The following is a 25,524-nucleotide window of genomic DNA, read 5'->3' on the forward strand; positions in this document are numbered from 1 at the left end:
CAGTGCCAGAGCCGGAGATAAATGGACAGAATCAGGACAAAGTCATGGTTTATCCACTGTTTACAGCGTGCTCACATTCACGTGTGATGATACTGAGTTCTGAGCGGTCCCGTGGAGCTCAGGAACAGAGAGAAAAGTAACCAAAACCCCTCACATTGTGCTGAGAGCCGCCACCTAAAACAACAGAGATGCAGCTTCTATTTACTTTTATTTCCCTGTTCTTTCCAAGACACAAATCAGAAAACAAATAATTTCCCATGTTCCATTTCCCCATCTGGTTTGCCAGTTTTTCCCCAGCACATCACACTGTAGAAGTTAATTTAACATGCTGCAAATGACTGCATCCAGCTCCACTGTGTAATAACGCATTTCGTTGAGGCTCTGTGCTCTTTCTGAAACTTCATCTCGACACACTCCCTCCCCCCAGAGACTGTCACGGTTTGCACTGAAGACCCTCATTGGAGGAAAAGAGCTAACTTTACACTTAGAACGTCATTTACACATGCATATCACATATCGGTTTGATCGGACTCCGCTGTAAACAGTGGATAAACCATGACTCTTTCCTGGCTCTTTCCGTTTATCTCCTGCTCAGGCACTGCCCTGTTTAAAACACACACTCTGAGAAGTGCCGGTGCCAATGCAGGTCGGATCACTGGATAGCACCAAGGTTCTAATGAATTGTGAACAGAATCATTTCCAAAACCAGAGGTCCTCACGTGGAAAATGGCTAAAACTGGATTCAAAATCTGTATTTGGAGCCCTCAGGCAACCGACCGTCTTAAAACACAATCAGGACATGCCGACACAAACAACAAATTCAAACGCCCGTTTTACAACATTTAAATCAAACGAATAAAGCTTTGAGCTCGACCAGCTGTGCTCTAGAAACTGATAGAGAGCAACAGCAGCTCCTGCCACAGACTCTTAAGAACCAAATCCAGAGCGGCTGGATCCTGGTCCAACAATAACATTCCCAGTTCACCGCTACTATTAACATATTTTCCGTTACACGCTCCCTCGCTCTCCCCCGCTTATATCACAACTGATGAATCTGATGAAAAAGGCAGTGCACATGTTAAAACTTCTATGTTCTAGAGGAACACAAACAAAAAAAAACACCATGTACGGTAATTCGTTTGTTGATTTTCTGTAAGCACTTCATCCTGATGTGGGTCCCCGTAGGACTAGAGTCTAGACAGAATCATTGGGCGCAGGGCAGGAACACACCGTTTACAGGGGCATCACAGGGCATCATACCCTCACTCTGTCATTCACACACACTCATACATATGGACGGTTTCTCTCACACACACACACACACACATCCATAGACAATTTAATACACTTACCCTTTCAAAACACGGCCAGCTTTCAACACTCACCCTGTCATTCACACACACACAAACATATCAAATAGAAAACTTTGAACTCCTCAAGGCTTAAAACTGTCTGCTGCTTTCCTCTTACACCTACACATCTGCACTAAATGCTTTCAGCTCCACTAACCGGGCTCATCTGCGCAGCCCCCTGGCCTTGAGCAAGCCTTTACGAAAAACAACACGAGGAAAAAAGAAAGAAGCGCTTTCACCGCTACAGGGCACTTCAGTAATCAGACCCCACCTGCAAGTGAAGAAGGCGCTGCTTCGTTTGGTGCCAGGAGCTAAATAAAATGTCACAATGAGATTACAAGGTAATAGATTAGATCCATTGTGTGCTGTAGCACAGAAAACTAGCACAGGCCTTTATTTCACGCCTCAGCCCCAGCTTCAGCAGAGCGATCGCTTTCAGACAACACCACCACTGAGGAAACGTTTCTGTCTCGAGCCGACTTCAGAAACCGTAGGTTTCGGATTTATTTGATTCAGAGCAGTTTGGCACACGCTTGTAGCGCTCTGTATAGTTTACATATCACTGTTTAGTCTCTAATTAGCCATTATACCATGTTTGGTCAGCAGGGGGTGTAGTGCACGCCGCCTATAAACACAGCTATTGGCTCAAGGCCCTCATGACTCCAACCTGTCAGAGTCATTACAGAAGGGTGTGCATAAATTAGGGCAGATTTAATACATATGGCATTTTCTTTCAAGCACTGAAGCAGATTTATCAACTGCTCTTAAATCTCTGCTTGTTTCCATGTCGTATGAATGTTTCCAGGGCGGAACGGTGGCACAGCAGGTAGGTGTCGCAGTCATACAGCTCCAGGGACCTGGAGGTTGTGGGTTCGATTCCCGCTCCGGGTGACTGTCTGTGAGGAGTGTGGTGTGTTCTCTCTGTGTCTGCGCGGGTTTCCTCCGGGTGACTGTCTGTGATGAGTGTGCTGTGTTCTCTCTGTGTCTGTAGTGGGTTTCCTCCGGGTGACTGTCTGTGAGGAGTGTGGTGTGTTCTCTCTGTGTCTGCGTGGGTTTCCTCCGGGTGACTGTCTGTGAGGAGTGTGGTGTGTTCTCTCTGTGTCTGTGTGGGTTTCCTCTGGGTGACTGTCTGTGAGGAGTGTGGTGTATTCTCCCTGTGTCTGCGTGGGTTTCCTCCGGGTGACTGTCTGTGAGGAGTGTGGTGTGTTCTCCCTGTGTCTGCGTGGGTTTCCTCCGGGTGCTCCGGTTTCCTCCCACACTCAAAAAACACACACATTGGTAGGAGGATTGACGACTCAAAAGTGTCCGTAGGTGTGTGTGTGTGTGTGTGTGTTGCCCTGTGAAGGACTGGTGCCCCCTCCAGGGTGTATTCCCGCCTTGTGCCCAGTGACTCCGGTTAGGCTCTGGACCCACCGTGACCCTGAACTGGATAAGGGTTACAGATAATGAATGAATGAATGTTTCCTGAGTCAGGCAATGAAGAGTTTGCACAAGAGTAATTTTTTTTTTTTTTTTTACACACATTCAGTGCTCGGTTTTACGTAGCTCTGATGTATAAGGATCAGTGTGTTTGGTTTTATGAAGCACAGATGAAAACCTATCCTTAGTTATATTTGAAAAGCTGATAAAATGATTAAAATAAGTATAATATGATCATTGTTTTCATTAGCCATTATTGTCCACCTAGCAGTAAACCTCATTATGCACATTTTCAGTTCATACTGCCCTCATCAAACCGTCAGTTCTTACCTGCATCTCATCCTGCACCACTCGGTACTGCTCCTTCCACACGGCGATCTTGGAGACTTCATCCTTGCGGAGTGCGCGCTCCTTCTTCAGCTCTGGGCTCCAGAAGGTCTTGATGGAGTTCATGGAGGAGCTGAGCTTGCTCTCCTTCACCTCCACCTCCTTACGCAGGAGCTCATTCTCCCGCAGAACCTCCTTCAGCTGGGCTTGCAGGTCCATGATGGTGTTGTCCCGCGCCTGCCGCAGCGAGTGGGGTACGGTGGAGGCCATGCTGGATGGCATATGATGGTCCCCGAAAGCGATGGAATCGCTAGCCACGGAGCCAGGCACTCCGGAGGAGATGTTGGGGCTGCTGCCCATCACAGTGGTGCGGACACCATAGGGAATGCGGCCCCCCGAACGGCCCAGCGTCATGGTGCTCTTGGGCAGGTCAGGACCGGAAGACACCACTTCGTTGTCACTCAGGTACATCGGGCCAGAGGTGGCATAGGCTGCGTTAAGAGACTGGATGTTCTCCATGGAGAGGGTTTTCCCACCAGGGCCTGTGCCCCCACTGCCTCCTGTGCTGCTAGTGCGCCGGTGGCCTAGCCGGGGCGAGCGGGGCAGGCGGGGAGAGCGACCAGGGCTTTGGTTGTTTCCTCCGCTGTGGTTGCCCTCCGCCTTGCCCACTGAGCGAGCGCTGCCATACATGGTGGCTTTGAAGAGGGGTGATTCCAGGTGAAGCACAGGGACTCAGGCCGATATCAATAAGGTTGGTTCAGGTAATACTGAAGAGTCCTGAAGGGCGTTGGGGCTGGTAGCTTTCTTAACTGCGCAACAGGAATAAGTATCTCATGGCTGAAACATCTCTGAGGGAGTGAACACGATGGCTAATCTCGACTCCACACAGGGGTCAGTCAGTGTATTGTGTTAAATGCAATCCATGTATCTGTAACAAAAAGGACAGTAGGAGTCAGATGGATGATGCAATACAGACACACCTCTACAGACCAGTAGTGTCACAATTTTAAGAAGAAATCTATTAAAAGCTAACAATATGATCAGTTTTATTCTACAAAATATTCCTGTGATAATAACAATGATTTTGAAGCTTTAATTTTAAGGCAAAAATAGTACCTAGTGTTTCTGTAATCGAGACAAATCTGTGAGCAAAGTAGTGTGGCATTTTCGAGCAATTTCTGACATCCCTAAACGCTAGTAGAAAACAGGGCTATATTTGTTTCTTAAATAATTACATTTATCAATAGACCGTAAAATCTGGTTCACAGTAAGTTGCAACTAACATTGGACAAACAAGCTTCTAAAAATTCATTCATTCATTGTCTGTAACCCTTATCCAGTTCAGGGTCGCGGTGGGTCCAGAGCCTACCTGGAATCATTGGGAGCAAGGCGGGAATACACCCTGGAGGGGGCGCCAGTCCTTCACAGGGCAAAACACACTCACACATTCACACCTACGGACACTTTTGAGTCTCCTATCCACCTACCAACGTGTGTGTTTTTAGACTGTGGGAGGAAACCGGACCACCCGGAGGAAACCCACGCAGACACAGGGAGAGCAATTAATAAAAAAATTATCGAAATTGACATTCAGAACGTCTAATCAAAATGATCGTGTCTATATGGATTAAATCGATTACTTTTGTCCCTTTAAAACCACGCTACCAAGCTGTAGTCACGTGATTCTGCCCCCTATCTGCCAAATGGAAGAGAACCTAAACGCAGAGGCCGACCGAGCGACTCGAGCTCATACCGAGGAGAAACCCAGCGACTGTGGTGTGGACGTGTTGTGTTTGACTAAGACGACTCTGAACAAAAAGAAGTCAAATGTAAACGCTGAGAAAAAACAGTTTCAGCGAAAATCACACACCAAATATAAACAGTGCTCAGAAAACATCCTAAAACCATCATAAAATGAGCAGCCCTCGTACGTGACGTATGAAGAAGAACTTTAAAAGAGCTGTGGGTTTTTTGGGGGTTTTATAAGTTCAGCTATAGTCTCTGGTGGGTATAATATATTTAAAATGGCTGTAGCTCATATGAGGTGGCGCATGATGGGTCACACAAAGCCGGCCGTACTAGGAAATTAAGATGAGCTGCGGAAAGGACAATGAGAGTTTTTCAGGAGGAATAAACACATGCAACAAAAGGGTGGTCTTCTGGAACAAATGGCCTCCTCAAAGCTGCATGAAAACAAATGCCTCTTTGAGGTGGATGTACGCGAGCTTGTCCTGAGCTCACACTCTGCCATCAGCAACGTCTTGAGTCATGCTGAGACGTCTCAATATCTCGATTAATGTCCTAAGACCAAAGGCTACTTAACCCTTTACAGTATTTAGACATCATTAAGGTTTTTAACTGTGGGATTTACTCCTAGGAAAATGGCATTATTTGATGTAAATAAAAAAGAACCATCTGTAAAAAGAGCATGTGTTCATTCACCTTCTGTAACCACTTCATTCTGAAAAGGGCTGAGGGGTGTCCTATACCTGGACATTAGGAACTACGCAGGAACACACCCTAAAACAGGGCATCAGACCCACACACACACACACACACACACTCCTGTGGACAGTTTCACACACTCACCTCGTCACTCTCATGCGCACACACACACCCCTGTGGACAGTTTCACACATTCAACTCGTCACTCTCTCTCTCACACACACACACACACCTGTGCGCAGTTTTGCACACTCACCTAGTCACACACACACACACACACACACACACCTGTGGACAGTTTCGCACACTCAACTCGTCACTCTCTCTCACACGCGCACACACACCCCTGTGGACAGTTTCACACACTCACCTTGTCACTCTCTCTCTCACACACACACCTGTGCGCAGTTTTGCACACTCACCTAGTCACACACACACACACACACACACACCTGTGGACAGTTTCGCACACTCAACTCGTCACTCTCTCTCACACGCGCACACACACCCCTGTGGACAGTTTCACACACTCACCTTGTCACTCTCTCTCTCACACACACACCTGTGCGCAGTTTTGCACACTCACCTAGTCACACACACATTCACACTTGTGGACAGTTTCAAACACACTCACACACACACACTTACCCAGTCACACTCTCCCTCACACACACAAACTGTGTACAGTTTCACACACTCACCTAGTCCCACTCACACACACACACATACTGTGGACAGTTCCACACACTCACCTAGTCACACACACAAACACCCTTATGGACAATTTCACTCAGCCAGTCCATCTACCAGCCTGTGTGTTTTGGACTGTGAGAGGAAACCCATGCACTACTTTCAGGGCCACTTAGTTTCATCACAAAAACAACAACTAAATGTATATTAATATCACATAGTCGTATTGGTTTAACAGCATTTTAACCATCTGTTTAAGTACGTGGCTCTGGATAAGACCGTCTGCTAAAAGCGAATTCATGAACCAGTGATTAGTAAACGACATGGGGGCCCTGGAGGATGTTCCTGTGCTTTCTGTGGGTTCTGGGTGATGAACAGAGGTGTAGTAAAACATAGTTATATTTGTGCATCTGCAACAGGTCACACAGAGACGTAACATGAACATCAGCCAGATGTTCAAACTGCTCTCCCAAGAATCCTCTCACATTTCTCTGTCATCTGGAACTCTGAACATATACTAAACTAACATTTCATTTGGCTTCTGCTGGTAGCCAGAGGCCGCGTGAAGCAAAGTGGATATTGCATACCAATGTACATCAAGTCATGAAGAATAAAACTCACTTGGGTAGTCTCAGGTAGCCCTGCCAAGCCAATTCAGTATGAGGAGGACACACTGGTTCTATAAGACTGGGAAAATATGCAAGACCTTGGCCAAGTACCTATCTATCTGTGAAACATCTATCATCGCTGTCCAGGGCACAGAAATACTCCCAGCTGTGTGACAAGAGCTGACCCAAGAGGGAGCTGCATAATAGACTTGTAGATTGTATATAACCTCCACTGTCCATTGTGGAAACTTCTGTAATGACATGAGCAAAAGTGTCACTGAAGCGAAAAGGTCTGTAGTTTGTCTTCCTCAGCGCTCAGACCTCAGAGTGTTGAGTGTTGAGTGTTCTGTAGTCTGAGAAAAAAGCTCAAACTGTATGCTGATTTACATATTAAAGGGGGCATATATTAGGCGGCACGTGGCGCAGCAGGTGGCGTCCCTGTCACAGCTCCAGGGTCCTGGAGGTTGTGGGTTCGAGTCCCAATCCGGGTGACTGTCTGTGAGGAGTGTGGTGTGTTCTCCCTGTGTCTGCGTGGGTTTCCTCCGGGTGACTGTCTGTGAGGAGTGTGGTGTGTTCTCCCTGTGTCTGCGTGGGTTTCCTCCGGGTGACTGTCTGTGAGGAGTGTGGTGTGTTCTCTCTGTGTCTGCGTGGGTTTCCTCTGGGTGACTGTCTGTGAGGAGTGTGGTGTGTTCTCCCTGTGTCTGCATGGGTTTCCTCCGGGTGACTGTCTGTGAGGAGTGTGGTGTATTCTCCGTGTCTGCATGGGTTTCTTCCGGGTGACTTTCTGTGAGGAGTGTGGTGTGTTCTCTCGGCGTGGGTTTCCTCCGGGTGACTGTCTGTGAGGAGCGTGGCGTGTTCTCTCTGTGTCTGTGTGGGTTTCCTCCGGGTGACTGTCTGTGAGGAGTGTAGCGTGTTCTCCTTGTGTCTGCGTGGGTTTCCTCCCACATTCTAAAAACACACGTTGGTAGGAGGATTGGCGACTCAAACGTGTCTGAGTGTGTGTGAGTGAATGTGTGTGTGTTGCCTTGCGCCCAATGATTCCAGGGAAGTTCCGGACCCACCGCGCCCCTGAACTGGATAAGCGGTTACAGATAATGAAAGAGGACATATTTTATATATATATTTAAAAAAAAAAACACATTTTCAAGACATGACCCCAACAACGCACACACAAAACAAGCCGTTCTGATTCTGCTCTGCCTCTGACATCATGTGTAGAGACTTTAGAATTGCCCCGCCCCCTCCTCTGAGTCTGTCCAATCACAGAATCATGATTTCTTTTGAAAGCAGTTTTTCCCCTCTGTGCTCAAAAAGAACAAAAAAGACATTCACCCAATAAGCTTTTTAAAAAATGTAGTGGGAATAACGATAACGCTCACAGAAATGAATAACTTGAAATAAGAGAAAGGGTTGGACTGCACAGCGCTGCAAGGCATTCACCCAAAGTGGTTTAGAAAGAGTATTTGATGAGAAACGGAGATGGAACCGGTGAAGACGGAGAAGCAGCGGACGGTGGATCCGCTGTGTGAAGGTTTGCTGAGGGTGCAGTGTATAGGTATTGGAAGCGAGCCACGGCACTGAAGTAGATGCATTGTGGCATGCGAGTGACCTACATAGAGCCCAGTGAAGGAGGTTAAAAGGCTGATTATGCCAGAGTTGTTCATTAGGCCTTTATTTCCTCTCTGGGAAAAAGTGCCAAGCAGGCAGACTCCCGTCAGGAGAAACGCTCCATGAGGCCGACGGTATCACTGCTGTGTAAAGTGTGTGTGTTTGTGTGTGTGTGTGGTGGGATTTGTATTCACCTTCTGTACTCAGTGTAACAACAATCGTAGTTTAATCACGGTATTGTAGTTTGTATTGTGATGATCTCACTTAGAGGTATTATGGGTGTTTTTAGTGGGTGGTGCAGCAGGTAGCGTCACTGCCAGGGTCCTGGAGGTTGTGGGTTCGAGTCCTGCTCCGAGTGACTGTCTGTGAGGAGTGTAGTGTGTTCTCCCTGTGTCTGCGTGGTTTTCCTCCGGGTGACTGTCTGTGAGGAGTGTGGTGTCACACTCACAGTCACACAGGGCCACACACACACACACACACATACATTCACTCACACCTATGAACACTTTTGAGTCACCAAAAAAAAAAAAAATGTGTTTATGGAGTGAGGGAGGAAACTGGAGCACCCGGAGGAAACCCACGCAGACACAGAGAGAACCACCACACTCCTCACAGACAGTCACCCGGAGGAAACCCACACAGACACAGGGAGAACACACCACACTCCTCACAGACAGTCACCTGGAGGAAACCCACACAGACACAGAGAGAACACACCACACTCCTCACAGACAGTCACCCGGAGGAAACCCACACAGACACAGAGAGAACACACCACACTCCTCACAGACAGTCACCCGGAGGAAACCCACACAGACACAGAGAGAACACACCACACTCCTCACAGACAGTCACCCGGAGGAAACCCACGCAGACACAGAGAGAACCACCACACTCCTCACAGACAGTCACCCGGAGGAAACCCACACAGACACAGAGAGAACACACCACACTCCTCACAGACAGTCACCCGGAGGAAACCCACGCAGACACAGAGAGAACACACCACACTCCTCACAGACAGTCACCCGGAGGAAACCCACGCAGACACAGGGAGAACACACCACACTCCTCACAGACAGTCACCCGGAGGAAACCCACGCAGACACAGGGAGAACACACCACACTCCTCACAGACAGTCACCCGGAGGAAACCCACAAAGACACAGGGAGAACACACCAAACTCTTCACAGACAGTCACTCGGAGCAGGACTCGAACCCACAACCTCCAGGTCTCTAGATCTGTGACTGCGACACACTACCTGCTGCACGACCATGATGCTGTGCAGAACATGTTGGGGTGTTATTAAGAATATCATTGTATTCATAAGTGTTTTCGGTCATTATATGTGGCATTATTGATAGGAAAATAATTTGCACAGCATACTTTAACATTGTGAAAACGGCCTCAATTTTTGCCCCCACTCGCATTTTAACAAAGCCGACTTCTGCTTACTACAATGATGAAAATCTCTCTCCACACATACTATGAGGAGTATTTATAGGCAGTTAATGAGATGCAGAATCAGTACCTGGGCAAGACTCCTAACACCGTATTCGCCTGCATCTGTAGCATGATTTAGCTGTAAGTCGTGCCAGATAAGAGCATCTGCCAAATGCCATAAACGTAAATGTAAATCAGGCCTGAGCAGACGGCTCTTCTCTCACTATGATTACAATCTCTGTTTAAACCAAGTCAATCTGCACAGTGTACACAGAAAATACAGATGCTGCCAAACCCACACAGCCTGGAAACACACAATTTACACTTCCATTTCCTCCCACATTAAAACGGTTTCTGCATAAACCCTGATAATTTTATTGCTGTTGTTGCAGCACAGCAACAAAATACACAACACAAACGTCAGAAAAGCAAAGACAAACTGCACTGGGCCTGCTCTCATCCCAGGGCTAAGCACACACTGAACACACAAACACACACTAATGGCAGAGGGCTACATTGGCACCTAAGCAGCAGATGAGGGCTAGGAGCCTTAAGGCTGATTTATACTTCAACGCTACGCAAGAGCCATACGCCATTGTGTGTTTATACTTCTGCGCTGGTGTGTGCACCCCTCTGCAGTTACTCCTCCACACCACTAGGGGCTGTATCTCAAACATCTTCCTCTACACTCTGTAGCACACAATGCAGTGGTGTAGTAGAATTACTTTCATAAACCTTTAAAGTGCACTCTTTAGGGAGGAGGTCGTTGTTTGGGACGAGGTGCCAGGAAAGAAATAAATACAAAGCGGCACGTTTTTCCCGCAAGATATCGCTTCTCGTTGAGTTCGTTTTACACCCGGAGACCTCCATATTTTTCCTTTGTGTCATCACTGAAGCCCACACCATGTCTGAGGAAATGTCTTGCTAGGAATTTGCTGCTGTCTACGTCTGTGTGTGTGGAGGAGAGGAGTTCATGTTTCTGTACTTCTTCAGTCCAATTAAAAAATGTCCATCCCACTACTGACCAATCACAGTTGTTGAGGTCTGCGTCAACACGAAGGGTAGCTACATTTCTGGAGAAGTCCACGTCAGTCTACGCCATAGGGTTCACGTCTACGCTCTGCGTACGACACAGGGTCAAAGCGAAAGTATAAATTGAGCTTTACTCAAATGCACTTCAGCTGTTAATGCTTAGGGAGAAGAAAGCACTGTTCACACCCCAGCCACTATTTTCTGTCCACGGGAGCGAACACTGGGTCCCAATCCTGCTTCTCTAACTTTTAGTTCACTGCTGTGTAGAGTTATGAGAAAGGCAGGGTCTTTCATTTCAAACTGATCACATGTAGCATCTGGAAAACCTACCACTGCTGAGGAATAAATGCGTACAAGAACTGAAACGGAACAAGAGCCTCACAGAGAAATTTTACTACTGTTTTTTGAGGTGTAAAAATGCACTAAAACAAATACATTTAAAAGAATATATATATTCTGATTTATTCATTCCAGCTTTTAAATATTTAAAGACCCTAACACAGTGAGAGAGGAGGCTGTGAGGCCACATGACGACTAGTACACATTTTAAATCTCCCTCAAATCAGTGGATGATTAGCGCTATGAGAACTGGGAGAAGAAGTGAGTTTAAAAACATTAGGAGCAGATTAGCATATCGTCACAGTCCAAAGAAAAACACGTCTCCATTTGTGTTTATTTTTATTTTACAGCGACGATATATAGAAGTCAAGAACTAAAATGATGAGCAAAGACTGAACTCTAACTGCGACTGAATGGCCATTACTGACTAATGCTGACCGTGAGAGAGCAAGGTCAGTCGAGGACACAGAGAGAGAGAGAGAGAGAGAGAGAGAGAGAGAGAGAGAGAGAGAGAGAATGCATACTTTTGTGCCCTAGCTCAATAACACAAGCCAGTCCGTTTCAAATGAATCTCTCTTTCTGATACAGGATAGGAGTCATTAGAACTGTTCTGTCCCCTCCTCAGAGCACCTTCAATCACAGCCGGACCATCTTCCAAGAGAGAGTGCAAAGGCAGGCAGAGTGGAGAATTAAGAGAACAGAGCAAAAACAGTGAAAACGAGAGCGGAGAAACAAGAGTGTCACGAGAGCAGAGAAGTAAGAGAACTGAGCAAACCCACCTCCTACCCACCTCCAGGAGTTACACAGTGCAGTTTCTGGGATGCTGAGGCCAGAATGGCCTCCCTGTTACAGGTCAGTGGATACTCACAATTAATTTGAAGCTGTCATTTTAAAGGCAGGGTGTCTCCTTTAAAGAAAGCTATGATGATTTTTATCCAGCGTTTCATGCACTGAACTGCATAACACACAAGATGTGTCACACCCTCGTCCTGTCATGTCTGTTTTCCCGGCCATGTGCTCCCTCAGCACATGGCTCTGTTTGTTGTTGCCCTAGTCCCGCCTTTGTTCCGCCTCCTCGTCTGTGTCTCATTTGTTACCCTGCCCCCTCGTTATCTGTTACACCTCGTTATATTTCACCTTGGTTGTGTCTCGTATCCAGTTGTTTCATTTCTAACTCGTATCGCTCCCGTCAGTTTGCCTGTTCCTCGTTTTGTCTCGTCCATGCCTCGCTTCGTTTCCTGTCATTGTTTTGTTTCCCTGTCGTCATTTAGTCTCAAGTCTGTCTGTTTCTACTTTCCCTCGTTTTAGTTTTTGCCCCAGTCTCTGTTTCGTTATTCCTTTTTTGTGAATAAAGTTTATCTGTGTTTTAGCGTGTGCGTCCGCCTCCGTCAGTCCACTCCACTAATCCTGACAAGATGATTGCCCATCCCTATTGATACAAGGCTATTCATTTATATTTTATACACTTTTAGAGTAAAGAGTCAAACCTTTCTGGGAACAAAAAAATCAATGCCTCTTCAGTAATAAATTTAAGACTTTTACAGTGGAAAAATAAAAACACCAGCACTGAGTCCACACACTGTGTTGCTTCACTGCAGCCTGTTACTCAATATTGTGGAGTGATCATCTAAACCAGCGCATTATCTCAACAGTTCTTCCACTGGGATTCTAGGTCATCCAATCAATAATCATAATCAATTTATACCTGCTCGGGGGATGCTCTTTTCCATTGGCCCAGGAGGTCCTGCTCCCTGACTGTGTGAATGCTCTAATTAGGTCTCTATCAGTGATGGGCTCTGTGTTCAAGCCACGCTCAGAGACCTCTGAGATAAGGAGAGGCATAATCCAGCAGAGGTCAATAAAGGCTCTTTAGAGGCCCTACTGAGTCCAAGTCAGAGGTCAGAACGATACACACGTAGCACTGACACATACTACTGGGCTATAAAAATAACAGTAGTCTTTACAGAGTATTTCACTAATGGCTCTGTTCCACTGCATGGAACCTACTCTGCTCGATTCGGCTCGGCTCTTTTGTTTCTCCACTGGCCAAATATGGTCCTGGTCCCTGGAACCGGGTAAGCTTTCAGTTCAGTCCCAGCTCACTTTGGTTTCCACCTGTGCTGAGTAGGTAACAAATGGTGATGTGTGAACCCAGCACAAACCGCTAAAATCTTTAGCAGCTTTCCCTAGGTTTGTTGTTATCGGACTCTTAACTCGAGGTGTTTTGAAGAGGTTTAAACGCTCCATGGGCTGATGGCCGACGAACATTTCCAGTGAAGGCCGAACTGATCTCTGAGAACTGGGGGCGGAGCCATGTTCAGTCCAAAAAACAAACACAACACGCGACTACACGGTGAGCGAACAACATCTAACATTACCGCTGTTGTTGTTGTGGTTTTCAAAGCCAGCGAGAGGAGTTCTCCGATGTCACCGGCTCCATTTCGCTGCTGGAGCCCTGTCAGTGGGAAAGTCTAAAGCAAGCCGAGCCGTGTGGAGCCGAGTAGAGCCGGATCGATGTGGTGGAAATGCGATGTAAGGCTCAGCTGTGTAGCACTCGAAACCGAAACTGAGACACAAACCTTCCAGATGTTTCTGACACCACAACGTGAAGAGAACTGAGGCCCCGTCCACACAAATCAGTTTATTTTTTAAAACAGAGATTCTCCTCTCTCCATTTTTGAAAATATACCCCACTCCCAAAAACAGAACTACAAAAGGTGTAGCTGGTGAGAAAGTGCCCCATCCCAGCCACAGTTTCTTTATAAACAATACGCTCAAATCATCCAATTAATCCAGGACTTGTATTATTACATTTTAATAATAATGCATTATTAAATAAACTACAAACAACACGACTATATCAGCCTCTCCCCTTTCTGCTGTGTTTTTGTTTTGACAGGCATTTAAATATTTGTGTTAACGTATTAAATGGGACATTCCACTTCGGTGTAACAGAACTAGACCAATCACGACAGCCCGGCACTCTACAGTCAGCTTTCAGAATTAAAGCCAGGTCTTCCTTATTGTAAACACAAGCCTGGAATTTCATTAATAGAAAATGATTGCAATTTAATTTACAAATATTCAGTGAGAAAAATCACAGTTAGATATTTCACCCCAAAGTGTTCTGCCCTAAATGGAGGTTAAAACAACTAGATACTAGGGCCTTCCCAATAACCGCAATAAGGTAATAATGCGCCATTGACCAACCAACTGCAATGAACATCAAGAATCATCACCACCACGGTGTATAAATATAGGTGGAGGATAGGTGTTAGGATAGGATAAGTGCTTACAGTATGTTATTTACGTACAGTATGTTCCGACTTACACCGAACATCGGTTTACGACGCGACGTAGGAACGGATCAATGTCATAAGTCGAGGACCCCCTGTATTTTTTAATCATAAATAGGTTAGGTGTGTAATTTTTCCCAACTGCTGGCCTCTGAACGGCTGAGTGTCAGTCTTCGTTTTATAAAATGGACACAATGGCAGCAAGCCTAGTCAAAAAACCAAACGCAACTTGCAACAGTTTGGAAGCATTTCAGCTTTCAATCAAATTAAAAAAGGAGAGCCAGGCAAATCAGACGAGGCAATATGCAAAATCTGTACCAGAGAAGTCACTGTGAAACAGGGAAATCCAAAATTTGAGATCTCATCTAGCTACCTACAATGCAGCTATCAAAGCCCAACTGCCTCCACCAGCACCGAGTCATGGAGCAGCCTCAAAAGGAACAGTTCAGGTCAGTTCCATGTGGCAATTTAGAGTGTAGCACTAGAATTAGATGGTAGTATCACACATCGCAATTTTGAACCCTGTTAAAAACCCAGCACGGGAAATTCTTTCACCGCCACAGCCCTACTAGACACTTTAGCCTCCGCAAATGCCTTTTCATGAACAATAATATCACAAAGTCATTACGAGGAACGTGTGTGTCTGCATCAGCTGAGGGGTGAGCGTCGAGTGTGTGTAATATGGACTTTATTACTGAAAGAAGTCCAATAGGGGTGGGGGGATGACTTATTTTACTTCATTTTAACAAATGATCCACGTAGTTAATATGAAAACTATCTGAGCGGCCTAGAAAGGTTCAAATATGGAAATTTAAACTCCCTCTTTAGGACAAGGCCACATTGCTGGCAACAAAAGACTGAATGTTTTTAGTTTTGGGGAGTGATGTTAGGAATGGGTGCAGCACGGTGGCGCAGCAGGTAGGTGTCGCAGTCACACAGCTCCAGGGTCCTGGAGGTTGTGGGTTCGATTCCCACTCCGGGTGACTGTCTGTGAGGAGTGTGGTGTGTTCTCCCTGTGTCTGTGTGGGTTTCCTCCGGGTGCTCCGGTTTCCTCCCACAGTCCAAAAACACACGTTGGTAGGTGGATTGGTGATTTGTGAGTGTGTGAATGTGTGTGTGTGTGTGTGAGTGTGTCTTTGTTGCCCTTTGAAGGACTGGTGCCTCCTCCAGGGTGTATTCCTGCCTTGCACCCAGGCACTGGACCCACCGCGACCCTGAACTGGATAAGGGTTACAGATAATGAATGAATGAATGAATGAATATTAGGAATGATACCAAGATGCGGTTAAACTGCAGCCTTGTCTAAGAACCAATGCCAACATGTTCAGGATTCCAACAACAAAACCAGGAGCTCTCAAGATGCTCTAGAAATTATTTCCATTAAATCCTGATAAACTCTTGACCCTCTGGGCCAGTCTAAACTGAATAATACAGCTGGCATTCAGGTTTGTGACTGTACTGTGCCACGTGTCATGGCTGGGGAGGTTACTACAGACGTTAGGCCTTTCTTCGAGGAGGAAAGACAGCAGCTGACATTTAAATAAATTGAGCATAAACATCTTGGTTATACCAAAGTATGAAAGATATGATTTATAGAATGTGTTGTGTAATACGTAAGTGACATTTGGATCAGTTTTTGTGTCCAGTTTAGTGGTCTGTCATGTGAACAGCAGCGAGTAAAACAAAATAATGGCATTTTACAAACCAAATGTGAAAATTTAGCTTAAGGACATATAGGAATTAAGCACAGGTCAGTACACGCTGAAACATCCACACACTAAAGCTGCATGCTCCAAGACTTCAAAATATTTCCAATATCTACTCAAATATACTTTCCCAACTAGGGCTGCGCCATATCGCATCGAGTGCAATACTATATAAATAAAAATCAATATCAAGATATGTCGTGATTTGTTTACGTAATGACCTCATGCAGTTACATGTTACATGCCGTACATTCATTACATGAGTCATTTAGGTGGTACGGTGGAAATCTGCTCTGCGTTCAAAAGGTTCCTCCAAAAGACGAGAGACTTCAGGAGGTGGTTTGGAAATAAAATAGCATTATTCTAAATATCTTTATACAATGTCAGAACCTTGGTAAGTTACGGTTGTTTACAAAATATGCAACACGTTTATTTTTGGTTCCGGGTGACTGTCTGTGAGGAGTGTGGTGTGTTCTCCCCGTGTCTGCGTGGGTTTCCTCCGAGTGACTGTCTTGAGGAGTGTGGTGTGTTCTCCCTGTGTCTGCGTGGGTTTCCTCCGAGTGACTGTCTTTAAGGAGTGTGGTGTGTTCTCCCTGTGTCTGCGTGGGTTTCCTCCGAGTGACTGTATTTGAGGAGTGTGGTGTGTTCTCCCTGTGTCTGCGTGGGTTTCCTCCGGGTGACTGTCTGTTAGGAGTGTGGTGTGTTCTCCCTGTGTCTGCGTGGGTTTCCTCCGGGTGACTGTCTGTTAGGAGTGTGGTGTGTTCTCCCTGTGTCTGCGTGGGTTTCCTCCGGGTGACTGTCTGTGAGGAGTGTGGTGTATTCTCCCTGTGTCTGCGTGGGTTTCCTCCGGGTGATTGTCTGTGAGGAGTGTGGTGTATTCTCTCTGTGTCTGCGTGGGTTTCCTCCGGGTGACTGTCTGTGAGGAGTGTGGTGTGTTCTCTCTGTGTCTGCGTGGGTTTCCTCCGGGTGACTGTCTTTGAGGAGTGTGGTGTGTTCTCCCTGTGTCTGCATGGGTTTCCTCCGAGTGACTGTCTTTGAGGAGTGTGGTGTGTTCTCCCTGTGTCTGCGTGGGTTTCCTCCGGGTGACTGTCTGTTAGGAGTGTGGTGTGTTCTCCCCGTGTCTGCGTGGGTTTCCTCCGAGTGACTGTCTTGAGGAGTGTGGTGTGTTCTCCCTGTGTCTGCGTGGGTTTCCTCCGAGTGACTGTCTGTGAGGAGTGTGGTGTGTTCTCCCTGTGTCTGCGTGGGTTTCCTCCGAAGTTACTGTCTGTGAGGACTGTGGTGTGTTCTCCCTGTGTCTGCGTGGGTTTCCTCCGAAGTTACTGTCTGTGAGGACTGTGGTGTGTTCTCCCTGTGTCTGCGTGGGTTTCCTCCGGGTGACTGTCTGTTAGGAGTGTGGTGTGTTCTCCCCGTGTCTGCGTGGGTTTCCTCCGAGTGACTGTCTTGAGGAGTGTGGTGTGTTCTCCCTGTGTCTGCGTGGGTTTCCTCCGAGTGACTGTCTTTAAGGAGTGTGGTGTGTTCTCCCTGTGTTTTTTCAGTGTTTTGTCATATTAGCAAGTTATTGTTATCACCAAAATGTTTTATTTATTTTAATCTTTATCTTATTTTAGTCTTTCCGCTCTCAAATAAACACAGGCACAGTGCTGTAACCCGAAAAAGACTCAGAAGAGGGGCCGGGACAATTTTAAGTCCCTGCACTTAATGTTTGAAGCAGAGCAGAATTAGAACGGCTCATTTTATCCCATGTTTTCTGACTCAGGCTGCCCACAGAAAACTGACTGAGTGGTTTCATTTCACAGTGTGTGGGTTGGAAGTCACCCCAGGTACTCAAGTTATGTGTACATGCACAGAAAAGAGTGTGCTTCATGTTATGTCCATTTTAAAAATGCTGAAATTAGGGGGAAAGCATTGTTTAATTTGCCAAAGTGATATTAACATGTAGAAGACAAGCATTTCAGTTTTGTTCAGTGTGGGGTTAGAGCAGACTAGGTCTTAGTCTCAGCAGTTCATCCAGCTGTTTTAGCGTTTACACACACACGCGCACACACACACACACACACACACACACACACACACACACACACACACACACAGTCTTTCTAAAAGAAAAAGGGAGGTCAACACATCAATAAGACCTCTGTGACCTGCGCAGTTGTAAATCAATGGGTCAGAAGGTAAGGTCCAAACCAGGTGTGTATCAGTGCCTCTGGAAATGTTCCAGGTGTGAGACAGTGAGCAGCTGTTGTGCACATAGTTAGCTCTCATCATACTTAAGTAATATCTGTATGTACAGAGTAGACTGTTCCCTAAAACTTTACACCAGGGCACACAGAATCATCTTCTAAACCAAGTCGAGAACACCTCCATATCTCGGTTCAGTCAAGGTTCAGCTCTGTGCAGAGAAGCATTATTCAAAACAGAAAACCTGCGAGAGCATGAAATCAGTTTCAGCTACTTTTAGAAACCGAGACTGAAAGTTTATCAGCAGTGTGACCCACCCAGACAGCATCAATAACAGCTCCTCCACACCACGTTTCAGAAAAGGAGAACATGTGAGAGTGGCCTTTTAAAAACAGTGCACACAACCTGAACTGGCAGGTTTTTTCGGGTGTTGTGCCCCGTGTGACGGTTTAATAAAATGAATTAAATGAACCAGGTGTGTGCAAGAGCACTCTGTATGAAGCCATCACTGTTTAATTAAGTACATCTCATTGCACTAAGTAGCCTGCTGCCTCTAACTTTCAAAGTAGAACGGATGCATCTGTTGGTTTAAGGGGGACGTATTGTCGCTGTCCAAAGTAAAACATGTCATTTTTTTTACTAGATCCATCCTTTTCTCTGAAAGTTTCATGATGAATGACAACCGAGCAAAAACGGCTAAAATCCAGAGCGCTCCTACTCCTCGCTCCTGTGCGCTCAGGGTCGGGGTGAACAGCGGCTCGTTGTCGTTTAAAGGAACAGTTGCTGAAAGCGGCCGTTCTGAACAGGGGAGGACACGGCTGTGGGGTTTGAGCCTTGTGGTGTTTTGTGTTTAACGTGATATACACAAGTCTGGGGTAAGATAAAAGCTTATATTAAATATGTCTGTCACTTCATGTGTTTATTAAACTACACGGGAGAAAGGTAAGCGAGTTAATCCTTTACTGTAAAGCGTATAAGACAAGGACACTGTGTGTTTACACTATGGAACCGTGTGACATTAATCTCCTCTATAACAGGTAGACCTCACCATGCACACACACACAAATGCACACACACACCTCGCCTTAGTCTACAGAGCACCCCGTGATTCTCAAAGTTCAACTAGAGGTAGACAGCTGAGGCTAGAGGGTGTAGTTACCCTTGTATACCTTTATACTCTGTGATAAGAGTATACACTCCTGAGCTGTAGGAGAACCATGTGGCGTTCACAAGGGCAGTGAGGTGTAAATATTTGGACTGGACATAAAAATCAACAAGCCAAGATTAAAAAAACATGGCGCTCTGAATATTAGAAACACACATACAAGTGTAACTACACCCTAACAACACACTAGGATCTTTTATTTTCATTAACAGCTGAACTCTGCTGTTCTGTGAGAAAATAAACATTGTTTTTAAAGTCACACCACGTACTCAGTTGTGTGTACAAGCACAGAAAAGCTGTTTTCTTTTTCACCATACGTCCCCTTTAATAACGCTGAAATTAGAGGAGAAAGCACTGAGCAAAGCCAAGCAATTCAGGACAGTTCAGGATCAATGGGAAGCTTAATCTCTGCTCATATCAACCTCCAGAGCTGAAGACATCAGAAAATAAAGGCAGGAGGAAGACTGCAGGATGTGGGCCCTTTAAAAACAAACCTGTTGATTCATATGAAAATCACTAGGTGTCGTGGCTCGCTTCACAGCAACTTTGAACAAAGACAAAAACCCCAGCACGAAAAAGCAGAAGAGAGCGAAGGATTTATGAGAGTGGAAAGGTTTACACTTCCCAGGCTTGTGGAGTAGGCCGAGAAGTCAATGTGGACAAGGCTACTGCTCTGACAGGCCAATGGGAGGGGCTCTCCAGTCCAAGCCATGACCGAGGGTAATACAAATACCCGTTTTTAAGCTGGATATGCGTCACGTTTGAAAGAAAAGGAACACCAACTGCGTTTATAACAAAGGGAAACGTGTTTTGAAGAGGCTTTCAATGAGAAGTGTTAGTTTACTCGCTGTTTCGCGTCACTCCTGAGTGAAAAACCGCTGAGTAATTTCTCCACTGTTGTGTTTACAAGCAGGCGTATAGAGAGTATGGCTGAGCTGGTGCTCGTCTCCCAGTGGGCGATTGCCGGTTCTGCTCTCCCAGTGGGAGGAAGGTTCTCTTGTGGATTCGACTCCGCCTGTATACACACGGACCGGAGATTTACCGCCTTGCGCTGGGGACAGGACACGGTAGAGCCGCTCAAAACGGACCGAACACAAGGTTAACCTCCCTTCATTTAAGACAGGACCTCAAGTTCAGCTCGGCGGCCACCTAGCCGTGGATAAATGGCTCTGTGAAAGGAGACACCCGAAGATCTCTTCGCTTTTCCCTCCTCCTCCCGTTCCTCCATTGCTGGCTCGTTCACGCAACAGCGTTTCACAACCACCCTCTCCCTGCACACACTCTCTACTCACACAAACGCACTTTCTGTTCTTTTTAAGCCCAAACCGAGGAGTTTAGGGGGTGAAATCTACGCAGAATCCCTTCTACACCACTCCTAATTCCAGAGCTTCGTCCGACCGTTGGCTGGAGAAGAGGACTACTACACTACCACTACGGAGCAGCTTACTGCTAAAAAAAAACACTTTAAAAAGCTCTTTTACCTCCTCGGAAATCCGCTCTGTCCGCTTCCCCGACTAGTCCAGACTTGTCCCTCGTCCTGCGGACGCGCCGTTGTAGTTACAGACCCGTTAGACGTGAGAAAATCCGCTTTCCGCTACTTGTTTCTCTTTCCCCGCTCTCTGTCTTTCGCTCCAGCGCTACCAGCAGCTCCCCGAGCCTGCCCTGGGCGCCTCGGTGACGTCACAGCTCGGGATGCGCGCTCTCGTTGCTCATTAACGACGACCGACTCCTTGACGAATCGGTTCTCTTCGGAGCGGATCTTTTCAATAGACGTGTCGTTTTCGGATCATCTGCGGGTGTTGGTAGGTGGGGTGACGGCGTGACGTTGTCCACAGGTGTGAGTGTGTGAGTGACTTGGTGAATGTGTGATTCCTGTGATGGACTGACGTGTTTTTTGTCTTGTTTAGATTCACTCAGTACTCACAAATATCATTGTGTATGGATAAAAATGCTCTATAAAGATCCCCATCTGTACGTTTTTTCTCCTGTGTTTTTATAGTAATGTGTGTTGCTGAATCTTTTTATTGTTATATTTTCTGCACTCATTCCACATATGGCTTCTGTCATTTCTTGTGTAAATAATGTATTACTGTGATAATTTTGGAAATACAAGATTATAGTGATCTACAACAGAGTCCAACTAGTACATCTTTCCACATGTTGAATTTATAGCGCAAAGTACAGTGAAAGACCAGCAGTGCAGGCTTGAACCAATGAATCATTGAATCGGTTCCATCTGATCCATTAAAGCTGACAGGCTGTAAGGAATCGGTTGAGAAAAATGAGTCGAACTGAACGTTCACTGGTTCCTGGTCCTCCACGGCGCCACGCACGCGACCAGAGATCAGCTGTATGAATGAATCTGAATGAATAGCGTGAATAATCACTTCATTGACATAATTCACACAGGACCGAGTTCATGTAGCGAACTGCTGCTGTCCACAGCACGTGGTGCACCTCCGCGTGAACATTCACACAGTGGACAGACACTAGGTCTGGAATGCGTGACATTCATTCATTCATTCATCCATTCATCTCACTGCCTACCGCTTCATCCTGTGTGATGTATGATCTTTCCCCAGAATTCTCTTCCTCTGCTTTTTGAACAGTGTTTTTTGAGTTTCACTTATTTAGTATAGAAACGTTATACATCAATCAGCCACAAGATTAAAAACAGCATTGATCCATAGCAAAAACAGCAGTGCACTGGAAGTGTTTGTGTTAAATGTATGTGAGTGAATGAGTGAATGTGTAAGTGAGGGTGGGTAGGTTTGAGGGACTGAGTTGGTTGGTGAGTGAGTGAGTGAATGTGTGAGTGTGCAGGTAAATGAATCAGTGAGGGAAGTGAGAGAATTAGCAAGTGAATGTGTAAGTGAGGGCATGTGTGAGTGAGTGAGCCTGGAAATGAGTGAGTGAGAGATTTAGTGTGTGAGCAAGTGAATGTGTGAGTGAGCCAGGAAATGAGTGAGTGAGAGATTTACTGAGTGTGTTTGAGTGAGCCAATGAACAAGTAAAAGAGAGATATATTGGGTGAGCAACTGAGTGAATTAACAAGTGTGTGAGTGAGGGAATGTGTGAATGAGTGAGTGAGAGGTTTCGTGTATGAGTGAATATGTTTGAGTGAGTCAAAACATGAGTGACTGATTGAGTGTGTGCATGAGTAAGTGAATCAGAGGGTGACTAAGTGAATGAACGTGTGAGTGATTGAGTGAGTAAGCAAATGACATGTGACTGATTGAGTGTGTGCATGAGTAAGTGAATCAGTGGGTGACTAAGTGAATGAACGTGTGAGTGATTGAGTGTGTGCATGAGTAAGTGAATCAGTGGGTGACTAAGTGAATGAACGTGTGAGTGATTGAGTGCGTAAGCAAATGACATGTGACTGTTTGAGTGTGTGCATGTGTAAGTGATTCATGTGACTGATTGAGTGTGTGCATGAGTAAGTGAATCAGAGGGTGACTAAGTGAATGAACGTGTGAGTGATTGAGTGAGTAAGCAAATGACATGTGACTGATTGAGTGTGTGCATGAGTAAGTGAATCAGTGGGTGACTAAGTGAATGAACGTGTGAGTGATTGAGTGAGTAAGTGAATGACATGTGACTGATTGAATGTGCGCATGAGTAAGTGAATCAGAGGGTGACTAAGTGAATGAACGTGTGAGTGATTGAGTGTGTGCATGAGTAAGTGAATCAGTGGGTGACTAAGTGAATGAACGTGTGAGTGATTGAGTGAGTAAGCAAATGACATGTGACTGTTTGAGTGTGTGCATGAGTAAGTGAATCAGTGGGTGACTAAGTGAATGAACATGTGACTGATTGAGTGTGTGCATGAGTAAGTGAATCAGTGGGTGACTAAGTGAATGAGCGTGTGAGTGATTGAGTGTGTGCATGAGTAAGTGAATCAGTGGGTGACTAAGTGAATGAGCGTGTGAGTGAGTGTGTGCATGAGTAAGTGAATCAGTGGGTGACTAAGTGAATGAGCGTGTGATTGAGTGTGTGCATGAGTAAGTGAATCAGTGGGTGACTAAGTGAATGAACGTGTGAGTGATTGAGTGAGTAAGCAAATGACATGTGACTGACTGTGTGCATGAGTAAGTGAATCAGAGGGTGACTAAGTGAATGAACGTGTGAGTGATTGAGTGATTAAGCAAATGACATGTGACTGACCGTGTGCATGAGTAAGTGAATCAGTGGGTGACTAAGTGAATGAACATGTGACTGATTGAGTGTGTGCATGAGTAAGTGAATCAGTGGGTGACTAAGTGAATGAGCGTGTGAGTGATTGAGTGTGTGCATGAGTAAGTGAATCAGTGGGTGACTAAGTGAATGAACGTGTGAGTGATTGAGTGAGTAAGCAAATGACATGTGACTGACTGTGTGCATGAGTAAGTGAATCAGAGGGTGACTAAGTGAATGAACGTGTGAGTGATTGAGTGAGTAAGCAAATGACATGTGACTGACTGTGTGCATGAGTAAGTGAATCAGTGGGTGATTAAGTGAATGAACATGTGACTGATTGAGTGTGTGCATGAGTAAGTGAATCAGTGGGTGACTAAGTGAATGAGCGTGTGAGTGATTGAGTGTGTGCATGAGTAAGTGAATCAGTGGGTGACTAAGTGAATGAGCGTGTGAGTGATTGAGTGTGTGCATGAGTAAGTGAATCAGTGGGTGACTAAGTGAATGAACATGTGACTGATTGAGTGTGTGCATGAGTAAGTGAATCAGTGGGTGACTAAGTGAATGAGCGTGTGAGTGATTGAGTGTGTGCATGAGTAAGTGAATCAGTGGGTGACTAAGTGAATGAGCGTGTGAGTGATTGTGTGCATGAGTAAGTGAATCAGTGGGTGACTAAGTGAATGAGCATGTGAGTGATTGTGTGCATGAGTAAGTGAATCAGAGGGTGAATAAGTGAATGAACATGTGAGTGATTGAGTGAGTAAGCAAATGACATGTGACTGAGTGTGTGCATGAGTAAGTGAATCAGAGGGTGACTAAGTGAATGAACATGTGAGTGATTGAGTGTGTGCATGAGTAAGTGAATCAGTGGGTGACTAAGTGAATGAGCGTGTGAGTGATTGTGTGCATGAGTAAGTGAATCAGTGGGTGACTAAGTGAATGAGCGTGTGAGTGATTGTGTGCATGAGTAAGTGAATCAGAGGGTGACTAAGTGAATGAACATGTGAGTGATTGAGTGAGTAAGCAAATGACATGTGACTGTTTGAGTGTGTGCATGAGTAAGTGAATCAGAGGGTGACTACGTGAATGAACATGTGAGTGATTGAGTGTGTGCATGAGTAAGTGAATCAGTGGGTGATTAAGTGAATGAGCGTGTGAGTGATTGAGTGTGTGCATGAGTAAGTGAATCAGTGGGTGACTAAGTGAATGAACGTGTGAGTGATTGAGTGTGTGCATGAGTAAGTGAATCAGTGGGTGACTAAGTGAATGAGCGTGTGAGTGATTGAGTGTGTGCATGAGTAAGTGAATCAGTGGGTGACTAAGTGAATGAGCGTGTGAGTGATTGAGTGTGTGCATGAGTAAGTGAATCAGTGGGTGACTAAGTGAATGAACATGTGACTGATTGAGTGTGTGCATGAGTAAGTGAATCAGTGGGTGACTAAGTGAATGAGCGTGTGAGTGATTGAGTGTGTGCATGAGTAAGTGAATCAGTGGGTGACTAAGTGAATGAGCGTGTGAGTGATTGTGTGCATGAGTAAGTGAATCAGTGGGTGACTAAGTGAATGAGCATGTGAGTGATTGTGTGCATGAGTAAGTGAATCAGAGGGTGAATAAGTGAATGAACATGTGAGTGATTGAGTGAGTAAGCAAATGACATGTGACTGAGTGTGTGCATGAGTAAGTGAATCAGAGGGTGACTAAGTGAATGAACATGTGAGTGATTGAGTGTGTGCATGAG

At 45.7% G+C, this 25,524-nt stretch overlaps 1 protein-coding gene across 2 annotated transcripts in view; it reads right to left on the bottom strand.

Moving 5' to 3' along the window:
* Nucleotides 1-21,554, bottom strand: part of erc1b (ELKS/RAB6-interacting/CAST family member 1b) — a 307,858-nt gene extending 286,304 nt beyond the window's left edge. For both annotated transcript variants that reach the window (XM_066667109.1, XM_066667110.1), the window contains exons 1-2: nucleotides 21,092-21,554; nucleotides 3,102-4,026 (exon numbers count right to left, since the gene is read on the bottom strand). In XM_066667109.1, the coding sequence (XP_066523206.1) occupies nucleotides 3,102-3,788 (687 nt within the window). In that variant the 5' untranslated portion in view covers nucleotides 3,789-4,026; nucleotides 21,092-21,554. The remainder of the gene's footprint in view (nucleotides 1-3,101; nucleotides 4,027-21,091) is intronic.
* Between the last annotated feature and the right edge of the window lie 3,970 nt (nucleotides 21,555-25,524).

Source organism: Hoplias malabaricus, chromosome 4 (genome assembly GCF_029633855.1).
Source record: "Hoplias malabaricus isolate fHopMal1 chromosome 4, fHopMal1.hap1, whole genome shotgun sequence".
Taxonomy (NCBI): Eukaryota; Metazoa; Chordata; class Actinopteri; order Characiformes; family Erythrinidae; genus Hoplias; species Hoplias malabaricus.